Source organism: Saccopteryx leptura, chromosome 3 (genome assembly GCF_036850995.1).
Source record: "Saccopteryx leptura isolate mSacLep1 chromosome 3, mSacLep1_pri_phased_curated, whole genome shotgun sequence".
Classification (NCBI taxonomy): Eukaryota; Metazoa; Chordata; class Mammalia; order Chiroptera; family Emballonuridae; genus Saccopteryx; species Saccopteryx leptura.
In genome coordinates, this window is record NC_089505.1 from 329,337,443 (window position 1) to 329,359,464 (window position 22,022).

A 22,022-nucleotide genomic window follows, 5' to 3' on the forward strand; every position below is an offset into this window, starting at 1 on the left:
TCTCTGTTAGGCCCTTTCCTTTGCTTATAATACTGTTCAAGTTGCCTCAGATTAAAAACAAACTACAACAGCCAAACAATGGAATGTTTCCTCAATTCTGTTAATGTTTCAGCTTGCCATTGTGTATCTTTTCTTGATTTTCCAGTCGTTTACTCTTTCATCATTTGCAGTCTGGCCCTTGCTATTTTGCTTCTTTGAAAAATTCTTTCAGTGAAAGTCAGCAATGAATTTCACATACACTGGCTTTCTTTCAACATGTATATACCATTTGACACTATACTCTTAATCTTCTTGAAACTTCCTACTCTCTGACGATGGTAAAACTTAGGTATCCTGCCTCTCCTACCTCTTACAGTTCTGTTTCTCTTACCTTTTACTGGTTCTTCTTTCTCTTTCTGTCTCTTAATATAGTGGAATCCCTGAGATTCTTCTTTATCCTTTGGATTAATCTACCTTTTTAGGGTGTAACTGTTTAGCCAGTTGCTAAATTCTTGACACAAAAGGTCTGTTACACTCCTCAGCTACAGAAACCTATCAAAAAAAGAAATGTGATTAGTTTGGATTGACTGCTGTTAACGAACCTAACCTAACTCCTAACCGCTTTCCTTAATGTGTGTTCAAAAGGGATATTTAAACAGCATGAATAATTCCCAACAGCTTATCCATTTTGTATAAGAAAGGGTCACCCTAGTAATATTGATAGTTCAAAAATAAAGCATTTATGGTAAAATCTGCTACAAATGTATTTTTATAGTAAAAGTAGATTTGTGTTATTTAATTTCTGTGTGGCTAATTTGCTTTCTTTTAAATATCAGATTTCTTTCTCAGTCAGATATGAAATGAATCAAGGAGAAGCATATACCCAGACAGATGTGAGTTTATTTTAACCTATTAAACTGTTCACAGTATATATATACATATTTTTTATTTTTTTTAAACATAAAAAGTGCTTTTATTTTTTTAAATCTATGTAATAAGAACAAATAATTGTTGACTGGTCTCTCACATAGATAGAATTACATAAAAGTAGAAATGTATGTTTCCTGATGATAGCTTGTGAAAGCTTGAGACCTTACAAACTGTCATTTCCTCCAGGTTATATTTCTTTTCTAGTAGCAAACTTAACTCTTGACTGAGACATAAATATGATTTGAAACTACTATAAAATGTTCTAGTATAGATAATGGATTAATAGCAGCTACTTTTCTAGAAATCATGGTGAAGATTGCTAAGTCGATGTGTATATATATTAAGACAAAAACTGTCAATTACTGACCTTAAGGAATAGCTTGTCAGTTTTTCCTTTTTGACCACATAGTTTTCAGTCCCCTTTTCTCCCCTGCCGCAAAGGTCTAATCTTTAATTTTTTTATTACATTTTTTTCTTCTTTTTCCAACTGAGAGAATGGGAGATAGACAGATTCCCACATGTCCCCAGAATGGGTATCCACCCAACAACCCCCACCTGGGGCCAATGCTCTGCTCATCTGGGGCTATGCTCACAACCAAACTATTTTTAGTGCCTGAGTCAGAGGCTCCAGGGAGCCATCCTCAGTGCCCTGGGCCACTATGCTCAAATCAATTGAGCCATGACTTCAGGAGGGAAAATGAGAGAAGGGGAAGAAGGAGGGCTGAAGAAGCAGATGGTCACTTCTCCTGTCTGCCCTGACTAGGAACTGAACCCAGAACAGCCACATGCTGGGCCAACGCTCTACCACTGAGCCAACCATCCAGGGCCAGTACAGTATATATTTTAATTTAAAAAAAACTTTAGATGGACAGGAAAGTTGTCAAAATAAAGACATTTGCATTATATCTTTCACCTAGTCTCCCCTAATATTAACATTTTATATAATGATCATAATCAGGAAATTAATATTCATATAGTCCTATTAACTAATCTAAATATATTTTGAATTTTACAGGTATTTTTACTATTTATTTTGTATTTGTTTTTGTTTTAGGAAGTGGTCCAGGGTTGCAATTGCTTTTAGCTGTCATATCTTCTTTGATCTGTGGCAGTTTCTTGGTTGTTCATTGTCTTTCATGACTGACCATAATACTTTTGAAGAATACTGGTGAATTACTGTGGCTCTCAGTTGGGTTTGTCAGATATTTTTCCATGATTAAATATTGTTTTAGAACAGATATCACAGAATGAAATTGTGCCCTTCTCAGTGAGTCATATCAGAAGATATTTAATGTCAGTATCTTATTAATGATTTTAACTTTGATAATCTGGCTAAAATGATTATCTGCAGAGTTCTCCCCTGTATTTTATTATTTATAATTAATAAATATATTGAGGACAGTTCTTTTGAGATTGTGCAGATATCCCATTTATTCTTTTGCCCTCTAATTTAGCATACATTGACAAGACTTGCCTGTAAAAAGTATTACTGTGCTTTTTGTGTGATGGTAATTTTCTATTTCCATGATTTCTTCTATATTTTTCAGTTAGAATCTACTATAAATGGGAGCTGTTCTTTGGCCCACATTGACTTGTTTAGTTATTTAATTAAATCAGTATGGACTAGTAGATACTTATTTATTCTAGTGATTATAATTCAATATTATCTATTCTCTTGCCCAAATTATTCCAGATTTGGTCATTGAGGGGTCTATTTAATTTTGCTGCTATGTCCTTTGAGCGTAATGTCCACCAACATTTTTGAGTACTTTTATACTTTATAATATATTTTTGAACATTGATGAGGGAAATTACATAAATTCCTGAATTTTCTTTTTTCTTTTTTTTTTTTTTTTTAGATTGCTTTGGGTGTGTTGGGTGGATTAGCTGTTTTATCATCTCTTTTGAAGACAGCAGGATGGAAGAGGCGCATTGGGAGTCCTATGATTGATTTACAGGTATGGTCTCAGGAGTTTTTAAGTATATTTTTATCTTTGACTGTTTTATATCATTCTAATAAAACACAGCTAGTAGATGAATAAAAAGTTGCCCTGAGTTTCTCTGGGTACATAACTGGAGCGGATATGCGTCCCTCCTTCCCCTCCCACATTGCTGTGCTCCAGTCCGTCCCACCAGCAGTGCTGCGCTTACTTCCTCACGTCCTCACCAACACTTGATATTGTCCCAGCATTTCCATTTTTTGCCAATCTGCTGGTATAAGTAGTATGTCACTGTTGATTTTTGTTTCTCCAATTACTCTTCATATGCTTCATTAATCATTTGTGTTTTACCTTCTGTGAACTGCCTACTTATAGCCGTTGCCTATATTTCTGTAGATTTCCAGTTCTTTCTGTTTATTTCAAGGTGTTTTTTTTCTAAATATGAATCCCTTTTTGGTTTTTGATGTTGAAATTTCTTCTCCAGTTGTGACCCACCTGTTTTTTATTTATGTGTTCCTGTGTTGAACAAAAACTATTGATTTTGATATTGCCACATCCAAATAATTTTTCATATTATGCTTTTATAGGATCTTGCTTAAGAAAGCCTTCCCTATCTCAAGTTAAAAAGTATATTCTCTCATGTGTTATTCTATTGACTTTGTAGTTTTACTTCTTATTTAACTTTTAAATATTTTTGCTTATATTTTTATCTATCATTTATTGCATATTTACTATGTGCTAGAAGCTTTACATGTATAATTAATTTAATCCTCACAATAGCTCTATGAAGTTGGGTATTATTATTATTCCCGGTTTCCATAGATGATAGAAAGATGTGGCAAACAGATATGGCATGCATTACATAAATTTTCTACTCATTTGATTTTTTCAAATTAAATTTTATTGGGGTGAGACTGGTGAACACAATTATACTGGTTTCAGGTGTCCAATTCTACAACCTATTTCTGTACACCGTATTGTGTGTTCACCACCCCCACATCAAATTTTTGTCCACCATTTATCAACCCAAACCCTCCTCCACCCTCCACCCTACCCCCCCCCCCGCAATCTCCATACTGTTTACTCATTTACTTTTTATAGCAACTCAGTAATAAATGGTATTTCCATTTTGCTGATTAAGAATATGAAAAAAGCAACATAGTAACTTATTTTTGTTGGGATATTTTCCTGACTTCAAAGCCAATATGCCAAGGAATCAGAGTAGTGAGCCTTGATTTACTATTTGGTATAGTCAAGGAAGGCTTCCCAGAGAAGTGGACTGTAAGCTGGTTTATTTTTATCTGGACATTCCACAGACAGTCCCTGAGGCCCACTGTCTGAATGTCAGGCAGTCTATCAGGTACTAGGGCATGTAACAGTGAGCAAAGACAGACGTGGCCTCTGCCCTTGGAGCTCACAAGAGTGTGCCAGAGAGAATAAAGGAAGAGGGTTGATGAAACAATACTCATTTCTTTACACAAAATGTTTGGGATGAAAGTGTGGAGTGATAAATCATTAAATGGTTGGAATTGACAGATGAAGCTTAAAAAGTTCATTTTGGTTTAGGTTGTGAAGGACCTTATAGGTCAGGAATTTATATTTATTTTAGTGAGAAGTCACTGAGGGAGAATAACATAATCCAGTTTATGTTTTAGAAAGTTAACTTTGGAGGTAGAATGAAGGATAGATTGAGCAGAAGGGTTCCAAACTAGGAGAAAATTAGGAAGCAGTTCTAACTTTCTTAGATGGTGAAAAATGAGGTTTAAATAAGATAGAGAATATTGGAAATGGACCAAAAGGTATATAGGAATGGCCATAATTGGTCTTCCTAACTGATCTATGCATACATGAAACAAGGCTGCAAGCTTGAGAAACTAGTAGATTATATATTATTAAAAGTGATAGGATTAAAAAAGTGAAAGTATAACTATATTGAGTCTTTAACATCTCTAATTCTCTTTTTAAATTGCAGACAGTTCTGAGATTCTTGGTGTACTATGCTGGTGATCTGGCCAATGTATTTGTTATCATCACTGTAGGAACAGGTCTTTATTGGCTTATTTTCTTCAAAGTAAGTGAGTTTCTGAATTTATCCTAAATTTCAATAACTGAATAATTATTGGTAAGTGCTTTTTATAAAGGAGGTATTTTTATTTGGGGATATTTCTGATCAAGAATGTTAAGGCAGTTGCTAAACTCACCATTCCTTGAGTTTGCTGTGTTTATTAAGAGCATTACCACCTTCCTCTTTTACGCTTTCTTTGGGTTATAAATAATGCTTAGTATACACCTTATATGGTTAGCCCCGGCCAGATAGTTCAGTTGGTTAGAGCATCATCCTGAAGCACAGAGGTCGCTGGGTCAGCCCCTCATCAGGGCACATACAGGAAGAGGTCAATGTTTTGTTTCTCTCACGCTCCCTCCCGTCCTCTCTCTAAAGTCAAAAAAGTAAACATTAAAAATTTAAAAAAAAAATTTATGGTTATATTGAATGGTGTAAATTTTGTCGTAGGCACAGAAGTCTGTCTCTGTTTTGCTACCAATGCCAGCCCAGGAAGAACGTTTTGTTACTTATGTGGGATGTGCTTTTGCTCTGAAGGTAAGTTTCAAAGGACAGGTTAAAATATTTAAAAGGCCTGCAGACAGACTTGTAAGAGTCTTTAAAATTAAAATATTTTCAAAGTATTTGGTGTAAAATTTAGTTTGATTTTGAAAGAAAGCATGAATTACTCTATTATACATAGGAAATCTACTTTTATGTATCATAGCTCACTGAAAATCTGATTTAAATAATTTTTCCTAAGAAACCATAAATATGTTTGAATTAACATGAGTTATAGCTAATTAGATAAAATAATATTTCATTGTATGACTTTCTTCTTTAAAGTCTGATGAAGCATTCACAACTGGTACAAAATTCCTTCAGGCATGAATTTTGTTTCTGTTCATTGAGAGTAAAAAGTACTGAAATCTTAGAATATGTTTTCTCTGTCTGCACATTCCTCTCCTCTTCTCCCATAGCAGCCCTTTACCTTACTTTGTTGTTTGTCATTGTATGTGAAGCTCTTTAAATGCCTCTGTGGTAGAGCTCATCCCTTTGTATTGTGATTAATAACTACTTTTCCCACTGATCCATGAGCTCCTTTAAGAGAGGAATCATCCCATACTTAGATTATTATCCTTTGTTTAATTAATAATGCATCTACTAGGAACAATGCCTCAGTTTAAACATATTACTTCTGTAAATGAAAAATATGTGTTTCAACAACATATTTTTAAACCAGAACTGTCAATACCAGAAATAGATAAAAGGACTGTGAAATCTTCTTAAAACTATTTAGAACAAGCACATTACAGTGGAAAAATAGCTTTATAAAAGTTAGATTATCTAGGAAACAAAGTATATTTATGGAAACCTTGGGAGAGTCAGTTATACAAGGCCCTTGTATGAGGGGGAGGCAGTATATCTACTTTTTTCTTATTCTTATTGCAAAGGATTATGGAAGATTGAAAGGCAAAACAATATGTGTATAAAAATTCTGTGAATTTGCCTGACTGTGGTGGTGCAGTGGATAAAGCATCAATCAACCTGGAGCTCTGAGGTCGCTTGTTCGAAACCTCGGGCTTGCCCAGTCAAGGCACTATAAGAAGCAGCTGCAAGTTGACACTTCCTGCTCCTCCTCCACTTTCTGTCTCTCTCTCTCTTTAAAAAAAAAAAAAATTATGTGAATTTTGTGATTCTGTGTTATTTGATGAGCTCCCAGTGATTTCTAATGGTATTATAAACTTGTCATTTGTGGAAATCATATATTCTTATAATTTTAGTGTATTTATTTTTAAATAATTAATACTGGTTTTATAAGCAGGCTTAATGATGTTGGGTATTTTATTTGTCATTCTCAGGCTCTACAATTTTTGCATAAACTCATATCCCAGGTTACCATTGATATATTTTTTATTGATTGGGAACGACCTAAAGGAAAGGTTCTTAAAGCTGTAGAAGGTAATTGAAATAACCATTTGTACCAAAATTCTTTTGCTACCCTTGCAGAGCAAAGGAGATGAAACCCTTTTACTTATTTTATCTCCCTGACCAGGTGAGGGTGGTGTGCGGAGCGCTACCGTTCCTGTAAGCATATGGAGAACATATTTTGTAGCAAATGAATGGAATGAAATTCAGACTGTGAGAAAAATTAATCCACTCTTTCAAGTACTTAGTGTCCTCTTCCTTTTGGAGGTATAAACTATTTGATGTAATTATGTGCAATTTTTGGGTACCACACAAATGTTAATTTAATTCCAGTAAGTTTTCATGTCAGCAGAAGAGTTCTAAAGGTTGTAACATTGTTCAAGCCTTTAAAACTGGAGTAGCTTTTTAAAAATTATGTAAAATGCACATAACATGAAATTTACCATCTTAACCATTTTTAAGTATACAATGTTAAGACATTCACATTGTTGTACAATTTCTAGAACTCTTCATCTTGCAAAACTGAAATTTTGTATCTATTTAAAGAACTCTCCATGCTTCCTCTCCCCAGTCCCTGAAAACCACTACTATTTTCTGTCTCTGAATTGGATTACTCTAAATAAGGAGTAGCTTTTAAACCATTTGTTTTCAGTGGAATTCCCTGGGAAAGCTTTTGCAAAATACTTAAGATTACCTCACCCCCTAGAGATTATGTTTAATTCAGTAGCCCTGAGGCGAGCCCAGGTATCTGTATTTTGAAAAAGCCTCCTTGCTCCATATTCCATATTCTCACTCCTGTATTAGAGATACTACTATAAGGTTGAAAATTTCCAACAAGTTATTATTGAAAACCTACGATGAACTGTGTTCTATGTTAAGAGCTGAACAAGGCCCTGGCCGGTTGGCTCAGTGGTAGAGGGTCAGCCTGGCGTGCAGAAGTCCTGGGTTCGATTCCCGGCCAGGGCACACAGGAGAAGCGCCCATCTGCTTCTACACCCCTCCCCCTCTCCTTCCTCTCTCTCTCTCTTCCCCTCCCGCAGCCGAGGCTCCATTGGAGCAAAGATGGCCCGGGCGCTGGGGATGGCTCCTTGGCCTCTGCCCCAGGCGCTAGAGTGGCTCTGGTCGCAACAGAGCGATGCCCGGAGGGGCAGAGCATCGCCCCCTGGTGGGCGTGCCGGGTGGATCCCGGTCGGGCGCATGCGGGAGTCTGTCTGACTTGTCTCTCCCCGCTTCCAGCTTCAGAAAAATACAAAAAAAAAAAAAAAAAAAAGAGCTGAACAACATACAATGAATGAGATGCCTTTATAGTTATTTCATGGATCTGGTTGGATTTATTAAAGGAAGTATGCACAACTGAATATGGGACTGAAATACGGACACAGTTTATGTGGATAGTAGGTTTTCTCAGGAATTACTAACTCATATCTGTCTGCCTTCCTTTTGCCTTCTTTCCCTTATTTCTTCTTTTCCTTTTTTAAAACTAGAATGTGTGTCCCTAGGATGTGTGAACACTATCTCAAAATTTTATTTCGAGTGATGTTTTTAAAACTTTAAATGGCATTTCATGAATGCCATGGCCAGGTAGCTCAGTTGGTTAGAGCATCATCCTCGTCATCCGGATACCCCAACATTGTGGTTCACTCGCCACACAGGGCACATACAGGAATCAACCAATAAATGTGTAAGAAAGTAGGACAATTCTATGTTTTTCTCTCTCTTCCTCTCTCTCTAAAATCAGTAAAAACATTTAAAAAATGGCATTACATGAAAAACAGTTTATATTCAAGTAAGTTTAGAAAACATTACATTTTCCTGACCCAGTGATGGCACAGTGGATAGAGCGCTGACCTGGGATGCTGAGGACCCAGGTTCGAAAACCTGAGGTCGCCAGCTTGAGCTTTGGCTCATCTGGCTTGAGCGTGGAATCATAGACATGACCCCATGGTCACTGGCTTGAGCAAAGGATCACTGGCTTAGCTGGAGCCCCCTGGTCAAGGCACATATGAGAAAGAAATCAATAACTAAGGTGCTGCAACAAGTTGATGCTTTTCATCTCTCTCCCTTCTTGTCTGTCTGTCTCTCCTTAAATAAAAAAAAAAAAGGATTTTGCATAGTGCGTGGCATATGTTAAAATTCTCATGAAATGTTGGTTTTTCATTGATAGTTTACTGAAGAAAGTTTTATTTTTTTGACAAAAATTTTTGAGCCTTGTCAGTATATATGATAATAAGGTTATATTTGGCCATCATATTGAAGAGAATACCAAATGAACTAACTAAATATTTTGTATTAAGTGCTCTGTAATGAAAAATACTGAATAATTGTTTTTATATAGATTTCCTACTGTTTGTATGAATTTGAATATTTTCATTTTTAAGCTAAAGAATAGGAAGGAATATCTCATTTTCAAACTAGAGAAGTTTATTTATGCCTGTTTAAATTATTATTTTTCCTTTTACCTCCAGGTTGTGGGATTCAAGAACTTAGCATTAATGGATTCATCCTCTAGTCTTTCCAGAAACCCACCTAGCTACGTAGCTCCTTATAGCCGCATTTTGAGATATGCATTGTCTACTGCACTTTGGCTAGTGGTTGGAGTTATACAGGTAACAAGAGATTATACTTTTAAGGCAGCATTGCTTCTCTATATTTAAAACTGTTACGTACTAATTTTCCTCAAACATTGATCACATTCTGATTTCTGATAATAGTAATAATAATAGCTAATAGCTAATTCTTACATAATGTTATAATCCAGGCACTGTGTAAATCTTAAAAAACTTTTGAAATCTTTACAGTACCCCCAGACATAGGTTCTGTTATTGTCTAATTTTACAGCTGGGGACCCTGAGACACAGAAACGTTATGTAGTTGCCTAAAGTGGTATAATTTAGAGACTGGAAGAAATGCAATTTGATGGAACCCAGGCAATCTGATTTCAGAGATGACATTCTTATCAATACTGGGGCTCTGAAGTCTTGAAGTCTGCAGTTTCCTAATATGATGGACTCCTCGTTTAGTTTATATATAACTACAGACTGGCTAATTTAACTTTAATATTTTCTTTTCCTTTGAACTATAACTTATTAACATGTATTTTAATATTATGGCCCTGGCCAGTGACTCAGTGGATATAGTGTCAGCCCAGCGTATAGACATCCCAGGTTTGATTCCTGGTCATGGCACACAGGAGAAGTGACCATCTGCTTCTCTCCCCGCCCTCTTCCCCTTCTGCAGTCAGCTTGATTGGTTCCAGCGTTGGCCCCAGGCACTGAGGATAGCTTGGGTGGTCCAGCACGACAGCTTCAGGCACTAAAAATAGCTCTCAGTATTGGAGGATGCTGTATGGATCCCAGTGGGGGTGCTTGGGGGGGGGGGTCTGCCTCACTATCTCCCCTCCTCTCACCTAAAAAATGTATTTGTGTGTGTGTGTGTTTGTATAGTTAAACTTCACTCAAATTGCCAATACTCCTTTGAAGTATTTACTGAAATAGCTGAAACTAAAAAGAATTCTCCTCAGGTCTCATGGCTGTAGCAGAGGATTTTTCAATGCTTACTTCCCTTATCTTTTTAAAGCTTAAAAAGAAAGTATAAAAGGAAGAAGCAACAGCTAAAGCACTTAACTCTAGTATCTGCACATCTTTCTCTCGCTTCCAGACGCTCCCATGACTAGAAAGCCTTTTTGTTTTGTTAAAAATTTATTAACTTTTAAATAAACAAATGAAGATGGGGCCTCTAGAAAGACTAGTCTAAACTTCGTGTATAGAAGTGTGCCATGACCTGGGGAACAAATATCTGCCTTAAAAAGCCTATTTTTAAAGCTCTTTTGGGATTGAAATCCCAATATTACTACAGAATTGGATCCAGGTGGCATTCTGTGACCTGAGAATAGAATCTTTAAATTTGTATTTATTTTAAATTGGTGCAACTTGTTAAAACTTGACTCTTCAGAGTTATAGCTAGTGAGGGATGGTTTGACAATCAGAGAAGGAAGAGAAACTGAAATTAGAATTTGATTTAAAACAGTATCACGAATAGGGGGTTTGATGTTTATTATTAGTATAATAGAAAGTATTTTGTACATTTACCAATATAGGGTTTTGTGAATAAATCAGACTCATCTGGATGTAGAGAATTTAAAGGAATACCATTTGGGTAGCATCATCCCAAAATGCCGAGGTTGCAGGTTCGACCTCTAGTCAGGGCACGAACCAGAAGCAATAATCAGTAAGTACACAACCAAATGGAATAACGAAGTGAAACAACCAGTTGATGTTTCTCTTTCTCTCCTTCCCTCCCCTCACCCACAAATCAATGTAAAAATTAAAATTAAAAAAAAAAAGAATACCATCTGAAGCTTTTCATGTTTGGTCGAATATATAGTAGTAGCTAAAACAAAGGTGAGAGGTGGGCAGTGCAGGGCCGGCACGCAGAAGCCTGTTTTTCTCTGCCTCCCTGGACTTCCATGTCTAAAGTCACCTCATGGTCCACAATGTTTGATGGAGCTGTCGGGCGGGAGACAGGAGAGAGAAGCCAGGGGGAGAGAGGTTACATGCTTCTCTTTAAGAGCCTTTACAGAAGTGCCATCCAGCACCTCCATAGTCAGAACTTAGTCACATGACCATACCTCATGGCATTGGCATCTTTCAGGTGGGTGGCAGTGTGACTACTCAAAGAATGTATCTCTCACTAAAGAGAAGGAAAAGGATTGTTGGGGCAGTAATGAGCAGTCTCAGGCACCACCATCTAACCTCCTTTGTCATTCTGCTACTATTCTGATAGGAAGGCACTTCTTTCCATGGTCCCTTTCTGAGGTTATTAGTGTTTATTCTTCAAGGATCTTAAAGAGTTCCCTTAACAACCTGTTACAGTTCCATAAATTTGTACAAAATTTTCTTTTTTTTTTTTTTTTCATTTTTCTGAAGCTGGAAACAGGGAGAGACAGTCAGACAGACTCTTGCATGCGCCCGACTGGGATCCACCCGGCACGCCCACCAGGGGCGACGCTCTGCCCATCCTGGGCGTCGCCATGTTGCGACCAGAGCCACTCTAGCGCCTGAGGCAGAGGCCACAGAGCCATCCCCAGCGCCCGGGCCATCTTTGCTCCAATGGAGCCTTGGCTGCGGGAGGGGAAGAGAGAGACAGAGAGGAAAGCGCGGCGGAGGGGTGGAGAAGCAAATGGGCGCTTCTCCTGTGTGCCCTGGCCGGAATCGAACCTGGGTCCTCCGCACGCTAGGCCGACGCTCTACCGCTGAGCCAACTGGCCAGGGCTACAAACTTTTCTTGATTCTCATCACATTAGGCTTCATTGTTCACTCCTTTAATTTCCCTATACTTAGCTTCTTCAACTTTTAAGTAGTATACTTTAATTTTTAAACTTTTTTTTTTAAGTGAAAGGAGGGGAGGTAGTGAGACAGACTCCTACATGTGCCCCGACCGGAATCCACCTGGCAACCCCTGTGGGGGGCCGATGCTCGGACCAACCAAGCTATATTCAGCGCCAGGGCTGGTGTTCAAATCAAACAAGCCACTGGCTGCGAGAGAGGAAGAGAAGCAGATGGTCACTCCGCTTGTATGCCCTGACCAGGAATGAAACCCGGGACGTCCATATACCGGGCAGTGCTCTAGCCACTGATCCAACCAGCCAGGGGCAATTTTTAAACTTTTAATGTTGCTTTTTTTCATAACCTTTAAAGAGGTTTTAAAAATATGGACATAAAGTATTTAGGAAAATGTTTTTAATAATCAGCTGTGGTTTCATTTTATTAATTCATTCATATATCTGGGTGCATTTTATATACTGGATTCTGTGCTGAGCTAATGCTATGCTATAACATGAACAAGTTATATATAAATTGTGCCGAGAGCTATAAAGGGCATCAGCAGGGAGATGAAGCTGAGAGGAATGGGAGTTAGGAATGGGGATGGCAGAGACAACTTTAAATTGGTTAGTGAGGTAGTTATCATTCTCTGAAGCACTTCTGAGGAGGAATACAATATAAACTTTTCTGATTTATAAAGCTTCCCTTTGTATTTTTATTAAATCTAGAAAACATTTGAAACCATTCCATTTGAATGTTTAACACTATCTGTAGTTGAAATAGTATACTTAATACATGTTTTTTATGTGCTGCTCTGTCAGAGAAGATTAATTTGCAAACAGCTTTTCTAATGGCTTTTGGAATTTAGGAGATGGGCAGAATTACAGAACAAGACAGACAGAAATCTAACTATTAATACAATCGTTTATCCTAAATTTTAAAAGCCCCTTTCTTCCCTCATGTTTGTCGTATCTTGTGTTAATGGCACATAAAAAGTTTTTAAAATTGAAAATACACTTCATCAATGAATCTTTAACACAGTTCCAAAACCTTCTTTCTTTGACAGAAGATTCAGAAATGATAAGTAGGATTTTATCCCATAGGAACCATTAGAAGTCACTTTGTTCTTGATTGGAACTTTTTTTGTCTTAAGATACTACATGATGGCTATAAAAAAATTTAAATTCTAAAAGCTAATAAGTATGAACTTCACTTAATGTTTCAGATTGTGTTCTTTGCTGTCTTCTATGAGAGATTTATAGAAGATAAAATTCGACAGTTTGTTGATTTATGCTGTATGAGCAATGTAAGTATTTCTGACTTGATCTTGCAACTGTTATTTTCTTTTTAAAAGTCCTATGTGCATTAAGAGAAGCTTTAAAAGTGACTTGGTATAATTTGGATTTTTAGTTTTAATTTCCACTGGTTGCTAATTCCAGAGATAGTTATAATGAGCTACAAGTTAATATTTACCGTCTTAGTTGTGTTTTTTTATTTGCATTTCTTAGTTATGAATTATTTATACTACCAAATAGTTCATTAAGCTGAGAAAAGTTTTCATATATCAACCATATTTCTTCCTTTCTTGGAAAATATCTTCAGTCTCATTTTGATCTACTTTTTTTAATAACCTCATTCTCCTTTATATACCTTATTATTCTCTTTAAAATTTTTCCAAGAATTCAACCCTCATTATTTTGAAAGGAAGCAATTTTAAGAAAAAGTTAATTTTTATTGTTTTGCAGATGCATTGTTAATTGCTCCTTATTCTTTTGTCTTTATAGATATCAGTGTTTCTGTTATCCCACAAATGTTTTGGGTATTACATTCATGGCAGATCAGTACACGGGCATGCAGATACTAACATGGAAGAAATGAATATGAATCTTAAAAGAGAAGCGGTATGAATGCATTTTACATCTTTGTGTTTTTAAGTTGAAAGATAGGTTCTCTTTTCTTAATCTAGGTATTTGTAATAATACTTTTTGCAGTTCTTATTGATTGCTTTGAAAGTTGTTAGGATACCAACTTACTACCTTAAACACTGATAAAAAGAAAGAATCAAATTGCATCCTGTAGTTCCTATATGATCTCTATTTCAGGTCTAAATAATACATGAGGGAAAGTTTTTTCTTATATAAGAAAGGAAAATTAATTTATAAAAAGGAATTCTAAGTTAAAAAATCATCATTTCTGAATGACTAATGAATTGATGCATGTAGGCTACCATCAACAATGGATGCTAAAACAATTAAGTAAATGTGTACAGGGAACTTTATAATGAGGAATCAGGTTGTCATAATCTGAATACACTGGTTTAATCTTACTACAAGTAAAAATGAGGAAAACTGACATTGTGTACTTCCTATTATGACAGTATGGAGTATATACATAGTATCACCCAATAAATATTCATGCCTAAGAAAATTAAACCTGAATATAATCAAGCCTCTAGATCCAACCACTAGTTACTGGAAGTAGAGGAGATAGAGAGGAAAATTAAATAGTACCACAGGAAGCAATCAGCCAGATCTAGAATGTAAGCTGTCTTGCTGGACAAATGACCTAGTATCTCCAACAAATGAAAGGCATGAAAATATAAGAAGGGGTGATGATGGTAGTGGTGGTAGAAGTAGAACTGTATGATAGTAACAGAAATTTAAGAAACAAAACAAATACAATGTGTTGACTTTATTTGAATCTTGATTCAAACAAATCAACTATAAAAAAACCACTTTGATCCCTGGCCAGTTGGCTCAGTGGTAGATAATAGGCCCCACATGTGGATGTCCTGGGTTTGATTCCCTGTTAGAGAAGTGATCATTTCCTTCTGCACCCTTCCCCCTCCTCCTTCTCTCATGCTCTCTCTGTCTTCTCTCTCTGCCTCCCACAGCCATGGCTCAATTGGTTCAAGCATATCAGCCCAGGGTACTGAGGATGGCTCCAGAGCCTCCACCTTAGGCTCTACAAATAGCTTGGTTTCAAGCATGGCCCGAGATGGGCAGAGCATCAGCCATGCTGGGTGGATCCTGGTTGGGGCACATGTGGGCATCTATCTCCCCTCCTTTCACTTGGAAAGGAAGAAAAAGGGGGAAAAAAACTTTGGGGAAAAAAAAAACTTTGGAAAAATACTGGGAGATTTAATGTACTAAATATTAAATTATATAAAGAAAGATTAATCTTATTAGGTATGAAAATGGCATGATAATTTTTAATTGAATTTATTGTGGTGACGCTGGTTAGCAAAATTTTACAGATTTCAGATACACAATTCTACAGCATATCTTCTGTGCACCGTCTTGTGTATTCATCACCACTTATCCTTCCGTACTCCTACACCTACCTCCCCAGGCCATCACGACACTGTTGTCTGTGTCCATGAGATTTTTTTCCTTTTTTTTTTCTTTTGTCCTTTTGTGTTCAATCCTTCCACCCCCTTCACAACTACCCTCTTCACATCTCCCACACACACACAGCTTTATACTGCACTCTATCTATGAGTTTGTCTCTGTTTTACTTGTTAGTTCATTTTGTTCATTAGATTCCACATCTGTCTCTGACTGGCTTATTTCACTTAGCATAAAAAGATCTCCAGGTCCATCTATGCTGTCACTAAAGGTAAGGTTTTCTTTTCTTTTTTTTTTTTTTACAGCCGAGTAGTATTTCATTGTTTAAGTGTACCACAGGGTTTTTATCCACTCATTTACTGGTGGGGACTTGGGCTTCTTCCAAATCTTGGTTATTGTAAATAATACTGCAGTGAACATAGTGGTATATATATTTCAAATTTGTGTTTCAACTTTCTTCAGATATATTCCCAAAAGTGGAATTGTAGGTTCATAAGATAATTGCATTTTTAATTTTTTGCAGTAACTCCGTACTGCTTTTCATAGAGCCTCCTATTTTCACAAACAATGCACAAGGGTTCTCTTTTCTCCACATTCTTGCTAATACTTGTTGTTTGTTGATATATTGATGATAGCCATTCTGACAGGTGTGAGGTTTTCGTTCATTGTGTTTTTAATTTGTATTTCTCTGATGATTAGTGATGTTGAACATCTTGTTAATATGTCCGTTGGCCATCTGTATGTCCTCTTTGGAGAAGTGTCTATTCAGGTTCTTTCCCTGTTTTTTTATTGGATTTTTTTTTTGGTGTTGATGTTTATAAGTTCTTTATAAATTTTAAATGTTAATCCCTTATTAGGTGTACTGGCAAATATGTTCTCCCATTCAGTGGGTTGACTTTTCATTTTGTTGATGGTTTCTTTGTTGTACAAAAATGTTTTAGTTGATGTAGTCACATGTTTATTTTTTTCTTTTGTTTCCCTTACCCAATATAACAAAAAAAAATATTACTATGAGACATATCTGAGATTTTACTGTTTTCTTTTTAGATTTTTATGTTTTTGATTCTAATATTTAAGTCTTTACTCCATTTTGAGATTATTCTTGTGTATGGTATAAGAACGTATTCTAGTTTCATTTTTTATACACATCTGTCCAGCTTTCCCAACGTCATTTATTGAATAGAATATCTTACCTCATTGTATGTTTTTGCCTTCTTTGTCAAATATTGACTATTATAAAGGCATGGGTTTATTTCTGGGCTCTCTATTTCTCTCTACTTTTATTGATCTATATGTCTTTTTATGCCATTACCAGGCTGTTTTGATTTCTATGGCCTTGTAGTATAACTTGATATCAGATAGTGTGATTCCTCCAATTTTGTTCTTCTTTCTCAAGATTGCTGTGGCTATTTGGGGTCCTGTGTAGTTCCATATATATTTTTGGAATATTCTAGTTCTGTGAAATACACCATTGAGATTTTGATAGGAATTGCATTGAATCTGTAGATTGCTTTGGGTATTATGGACATTTTAATGGTGTTAATTCTTCCTATCCATGAACACGGTATATGCTTCCACTTATCTGTGTATTATTTAGTTTCTTTCTGCAGTGACTTATAATTTTCCAGCTACAGGTCTTTTACATCCTTGGTTAAATTTATTCCTAGGTATTTTATTCCTTTTGAAGTAGTTGTGAATGGTTTTTTTTTTCTCAGTTTCTCTGTCTGATAGTTGGTATATAAAAATGCAACTGATTTCTTAATATGTTTTGTATCCTGCTACTTTATTGAATTTATTTATCAGTTCTAGTAGTTTTTTGGTGGACTCTTAAGGGTTCTATATGTACAATATTATGTCATCTGCAAATAATGACAGTTTTACTTTTCCTTTCCAATTTGAATGCTTGCTATTTGTTCTTATCTAAGTGTTGTGACTAGGACTTCCAGTAGTATGTTGAATAAAAGTGGTGCAGGGGGACATTCCTGTTTTATGGCTGATCATAAAGGAAACTTGTAGTTTTTGCCCATTGAGTATGATGTTGGCTTTGGGTTTGTCAAATATGGCCTTTTTTATGTTGAGATATGTTACCTCTATTCTCACTTTCTGGAGAGTGTTTATCATGAATAGGTGATGGATTTTATCAAATGTTTTTTCTGCATCTATTGATATGATCACGTGGTTTTTATCCTTTATTTGGTTAATATAATGTATCATGTTAATTGATTTGTGGATGTTATAACAACTAACAACCTTGCTTCTTCATGCACCTTGATTATGGTGTATAATTTTTTAAATATATTGTGGATTCAGTTTGCTAATGTTTTGTTGAGGATTTTAGTATCTTATGTTCATCAAAGATATTGACCTATAACTTTCTTTCTTAGTAGTATCTTTATCTGGTTTTAGAATTAGGATAATGCTGGTCTAGTAAAAAGAGCTTAGGAGTCTTCCCTCCTCTTGAATTTTTCGGAAACGTTTGAGAAGGATAAGTGTTAGTTTTTTATTGACTGGTAAAATTTACCTGTGAAGCCCTCTGGTCTAGGACTTTTGTTTGTTTCTTTTTCATGCTGTTGTACATTCTTATAACTATTACATTGAACTCTGTATATGATAAATTGCTTGCCTCCATTTCATTTAGCTCCTTTTCTGGAGATATCTCCTGTTATATCATTTGGGACCTGCTTCTTTTCTTTCCCCCTTTTGGAAGCCTCTTTGTATGTTTTTATGAATTAGATAGATTTGTTTTTATGATTAGATGATTCTGTCTTCATGGGATGGCATTCTTTACTAGGTGTTTTGTGGGGTTCAGTGGTGCAGTCTCCTTTATCACCTGAGCTGGGTATTCCAGGAATGTCCCTTGTGTGGGTTATGTGGACCTCAGTGTTGTAATTGAGTCTTGATTGCTATTGGCCCATTGTGTATGGGATTGCCCCTCATGCTGACTGACTGTGAGGCACTACCCTGATCAAAGCATTCAAGCTGCTATGCAGGTGCTGAACACAGGAAGTGAAATTTGCCTCAGCTGGGTTTGATGTCCAACAAGATCTCTCTATGGATATACTACTGCTTGTGAAACTAATTGGATCCTGCTCTGCTGTTGTCTGAAGCTGGCCACTGGGTGTTTGGTTCTGGGCCTCTTGGGAGGGACTCTGGTACAGACCAATGTAAAACACTGTCTATGACTGGCCCTTGGCAACCTTTTTGAAGCTACAAATATTCCACAATTTCTGCCTGCCTCTGACTGTGGTGGGAATGATCAAGCAGCACACCAAGTCTGGCTTTTACCAGCACTTAGGCCAGGGCATGTCAGCAAATGTTTTAAGGCCCCCATGACCGACCTCCCCATGCTAGCCTCAGTCACTGAAAGAACCTCTAGTGGAATTGGAAAGATGGGGCTGCTGGATTTCCATGATGGGCAGGTACTGATCAGGCTTCGGGGAAGGTAATTGATATATCCCCCAACCCAGAACCACTAGATTTAGTCTGACCGAGAATTTGCCTCTACCTCAGCACGAGTCACTAGGGATCCAGCCAGTAAAGCCTCCAGAGCCAAGAGTGTGGGTCTGCCGGGAGCCAGGAAGGTGGTTTATGGATCTCCTGTGAGGAGAAAGTGCCAGTCAGATTTATGAGAAAGTAGGGCGAATGGACCCTACCCCAAAGCCAGACAACTGAGTCACTGATACCCTCCAACTCTGCCTAGACCTCTATACCCTTGCCTAGGCTTCTGACTCCTTAATAGAACCTAAACTCCACAAGGTGGAGTGAGTGGAAGTCCAGAGGGTGGGACAGTTGCTTTTTCCCCTGCTGATGCTGTAGGGAGTGGAGTGCTCCACCCAGGAATGATGGGGTATTTAGTTTGGAGAATGACTCAGCATAGGGATCCTGGTGGCTGTCCCCCTAGGTCTCTTTCCAGAGCCAAAAACCCCAGACTCTCCTCCTATGACTCTAGTCCACTCCTCCCTCCTTCTGCCAGAGTCCAGGGTGAGTGGCTGCAAATAATATTTTGTGTGTTGGTCCTTGAATAGGGTGCCTGTATCTCTAGCTATCTTTCCCTAATAGATAGAAACTCCACTGCTTTTCACAACTGCATGTGGTTTTGTTTTTTTAAGATTTTTAAAAATGTATTTACTTTTTAGAAAAGAGAAGAAGAAAGGAGCAGGAAGCATTAACTCCCGTATGTGCCTTGACCAGGCAAGCCAGGGTTTCGAACTAGCAACCTCAGTGTTTCAGATTAACACTTTTATCCACTGTGCCACCACACGTCAGGCCTCACAGCTGAGTGTTATGTGGGTACTTCTTCCAGACTCTGGTGCTCTGGGCTGGACAGCCTGGCTTGAGGTTTATGCCCCACAATTCTAAGGGGGACCACATCCACAGCTAAGATATCTCTCTGGACCCTCTGCCGCCACCTATAGGAATAGGTTTAGCACTTTTCACATCTCCGCCCTTCTTGCCAGTCTCAGTGTGGCTTCTTCTGTGTATTTTTTGTTGTATGGCTTCTTGTCAGCTAGTCTTCAGCTTGTTATTCTGGTTAAATTTTTTATAATTTAGTTGTAATTTCAGTTTAGTCCTGGGAGGAGGTGAGTATAACATCCGCCTTCTCCACTGCCATCTGTAGATCTCCATGATGGGTTTTTTTTTAAAAAAAAAAAACCTTATTAGATACATTTGAAACTAATACAAAATAATATTGAGTGTAAACTGTAATTGGAAAATAAAATTATTTTTAAAAAGACCTCATTAGAGATACAGAAGTATTTACAAATGAAATGACATGGTATCTGAGGTTTGCTTCAAAAGAAAAAGAAAAATTGGAAGGATAGATGAAACAAAATTGGTAAGGAAATACGTAAGAGGAAAAGACAAGAGGGTTTATTGATAAAGGGATGATACCTATGACTTGTAAGAATTTAGTACATGATAATGATATCTCAAATACAGTCTACTTAATACTTTTAGCTGGATCAATTGGTTAACTACTAGATATTACACCCATATTAAAAGGTGAAATGTAGCCTTGCCCAGCTAGTTCAGTTGCTTAGAGTGTTGTCCTGATATACCAAGGTTGTGGGTTCAATCTCTAGTCAGGGCACATATGAGAATCAGCCAATGAATGCATCAAGAAAGTGGGACAGCCTAACCAGTGGTGGTGCAATGGGTAGAGAGTCATCCTGGGATGCAGAGGTCCCGGGTTCAAAACCCTCAGGTCACCAGCTTGAGCATGGGATCATTGACATGATCTCATGGTTGCCATTTTGAGCCCAAAGGTTGCTGCCTTAAAGCCCAAGATTATTGGCTTGAGCCCTAGGTCACTGGCTTGAGCAAGGGGTCACTAGCTTGGTTGGATCCCCCTGCTCCCGTCAAGGCACAAATGAGAATCAATCAATGAACAACTATAGTGACGCAACTACGAACTGATATTTCTCATCTCCCCTGTTGTCTCTCTCTATCTCTCTTGCTAAAAATAATGATAATAATAATAATAATAAAAATAATGTGGGACAACAATTGTATATTTCTATCTCAGGAATTCTGTGACTCTAACTCAGGTAAATAATTAGCAATGTGCATAACTAATTAGGTTCAGTATCTTCATCACAGGTTATAAGAGCAAAAACATGTAAAAATGAGAGAATATTAAATAAATTAGATTACTTGTACAGTAAAATTCTATGTAGACATTTAAAATCACATTCTATAGAATATTTAATGACATGGAGAGTTGGTCAGGATATAATGTTAAATGAAAAATTTGTATGATCCCAATCTTTTGCCATCTATTTATACATGTGTAGACAAAGGACTAGAGATGAAGTACTTTAAAATACCTGTACCTCTGGGTGATAAAATTATAGGTGACATTTTCTTTTCTTTTTCATACCTCTCTATGTTTTATAAAGTATCTGCACTAGCTTGTGTTTAATCAGGGGGGAAAACACATATATTTTTTTAATGGAGACATTTACTACATGAAGATTTCCTTTAAGTCTATAGAAAACCAAGTGTTATTATCTTGAATATTAAGTTTAGACAAAGAAGGAAAATGTTAAGCTCTAGAGGAGACACATAAAGGCAAGAGAATGGAGGCAAGAGAACTTGAGCTGACTTTGAATCACTGATAGAATTGGCTGGATGGTAGAGTGGGGCAGAATTTTATGTTTATGGTTGTCAGAAGTCAAGTCCTGTCAAGGAGACTTGAAATGGATATCTGGTTCATACATTAACTGTTAGGTTATATATCACTGCCTTCTTTCTGAATTAAAGAAGTGTTTTAAAAATGTTTAGAAAACAAACAGGATCATTTGTATTTATAAAAATCTAATATTTGACTTTTCAATATGCATTAAAGAGCAATAAAGTTAATCATAAAGAAAGCTAAGAATATCAATACACAATTAACTTAGAATGAGTTTTTTGTGTTTTTTTTTAAGTAGAATAGAGTAAAGGAGATAATTTAGAGACCTGCAAGGGAGCATGACTAAATGGAAATCAGTAAAACCTAGAGAGTGGGAATCTGGGATAATGTTAGAATCTC

At 36.8% G+C, this 22,022-nt stretch overlaps 1 protein-coding gene across 1 annotated transcript in view; it reads left to right on the plus strand.

Moving 5' to 3' along the window:
• Positions 1–22,022, plus strand: part of TMEM67 (transmembrane protein 67) — a 63,279-nt gene that overhangs the window by 34,419 nt on the left and 6,838 nt on the right. Inside the window, exons 15-23 of the mRNA XM_066379131.1 lie at positions 816–872; positions 2,769–2,867; positions 4,822–4,920; positions 5,362–5,448; positions 6,753–6,852; positions 6,947–7,086; positions 9,285–9,425; positions 13,366–13,446; positions 13,925–14,041. Coding sequence (XP_066235228.1) covers positions 816–872; positions 2,769–2,867; positions 4,822–4,920; positions 5,362–5,448; positions 6,753–6,852; positions 6,947–7,086; positions 9,285–9,425; positions 13,366–13,446; positions 13,925–14,041 — 921 coding nt within the window. The remainder of the gene's footprint in view (positions 1–815; positions 873–2,768; positions 2,868–4,821; positions 4,921–5,361; positions 5,449–6,752; positions 6,853–6,946; positions 7,087–9,284; positions 9,426–13,365; positions 13,447–13,924; positions 14,042–22,022) is intronic.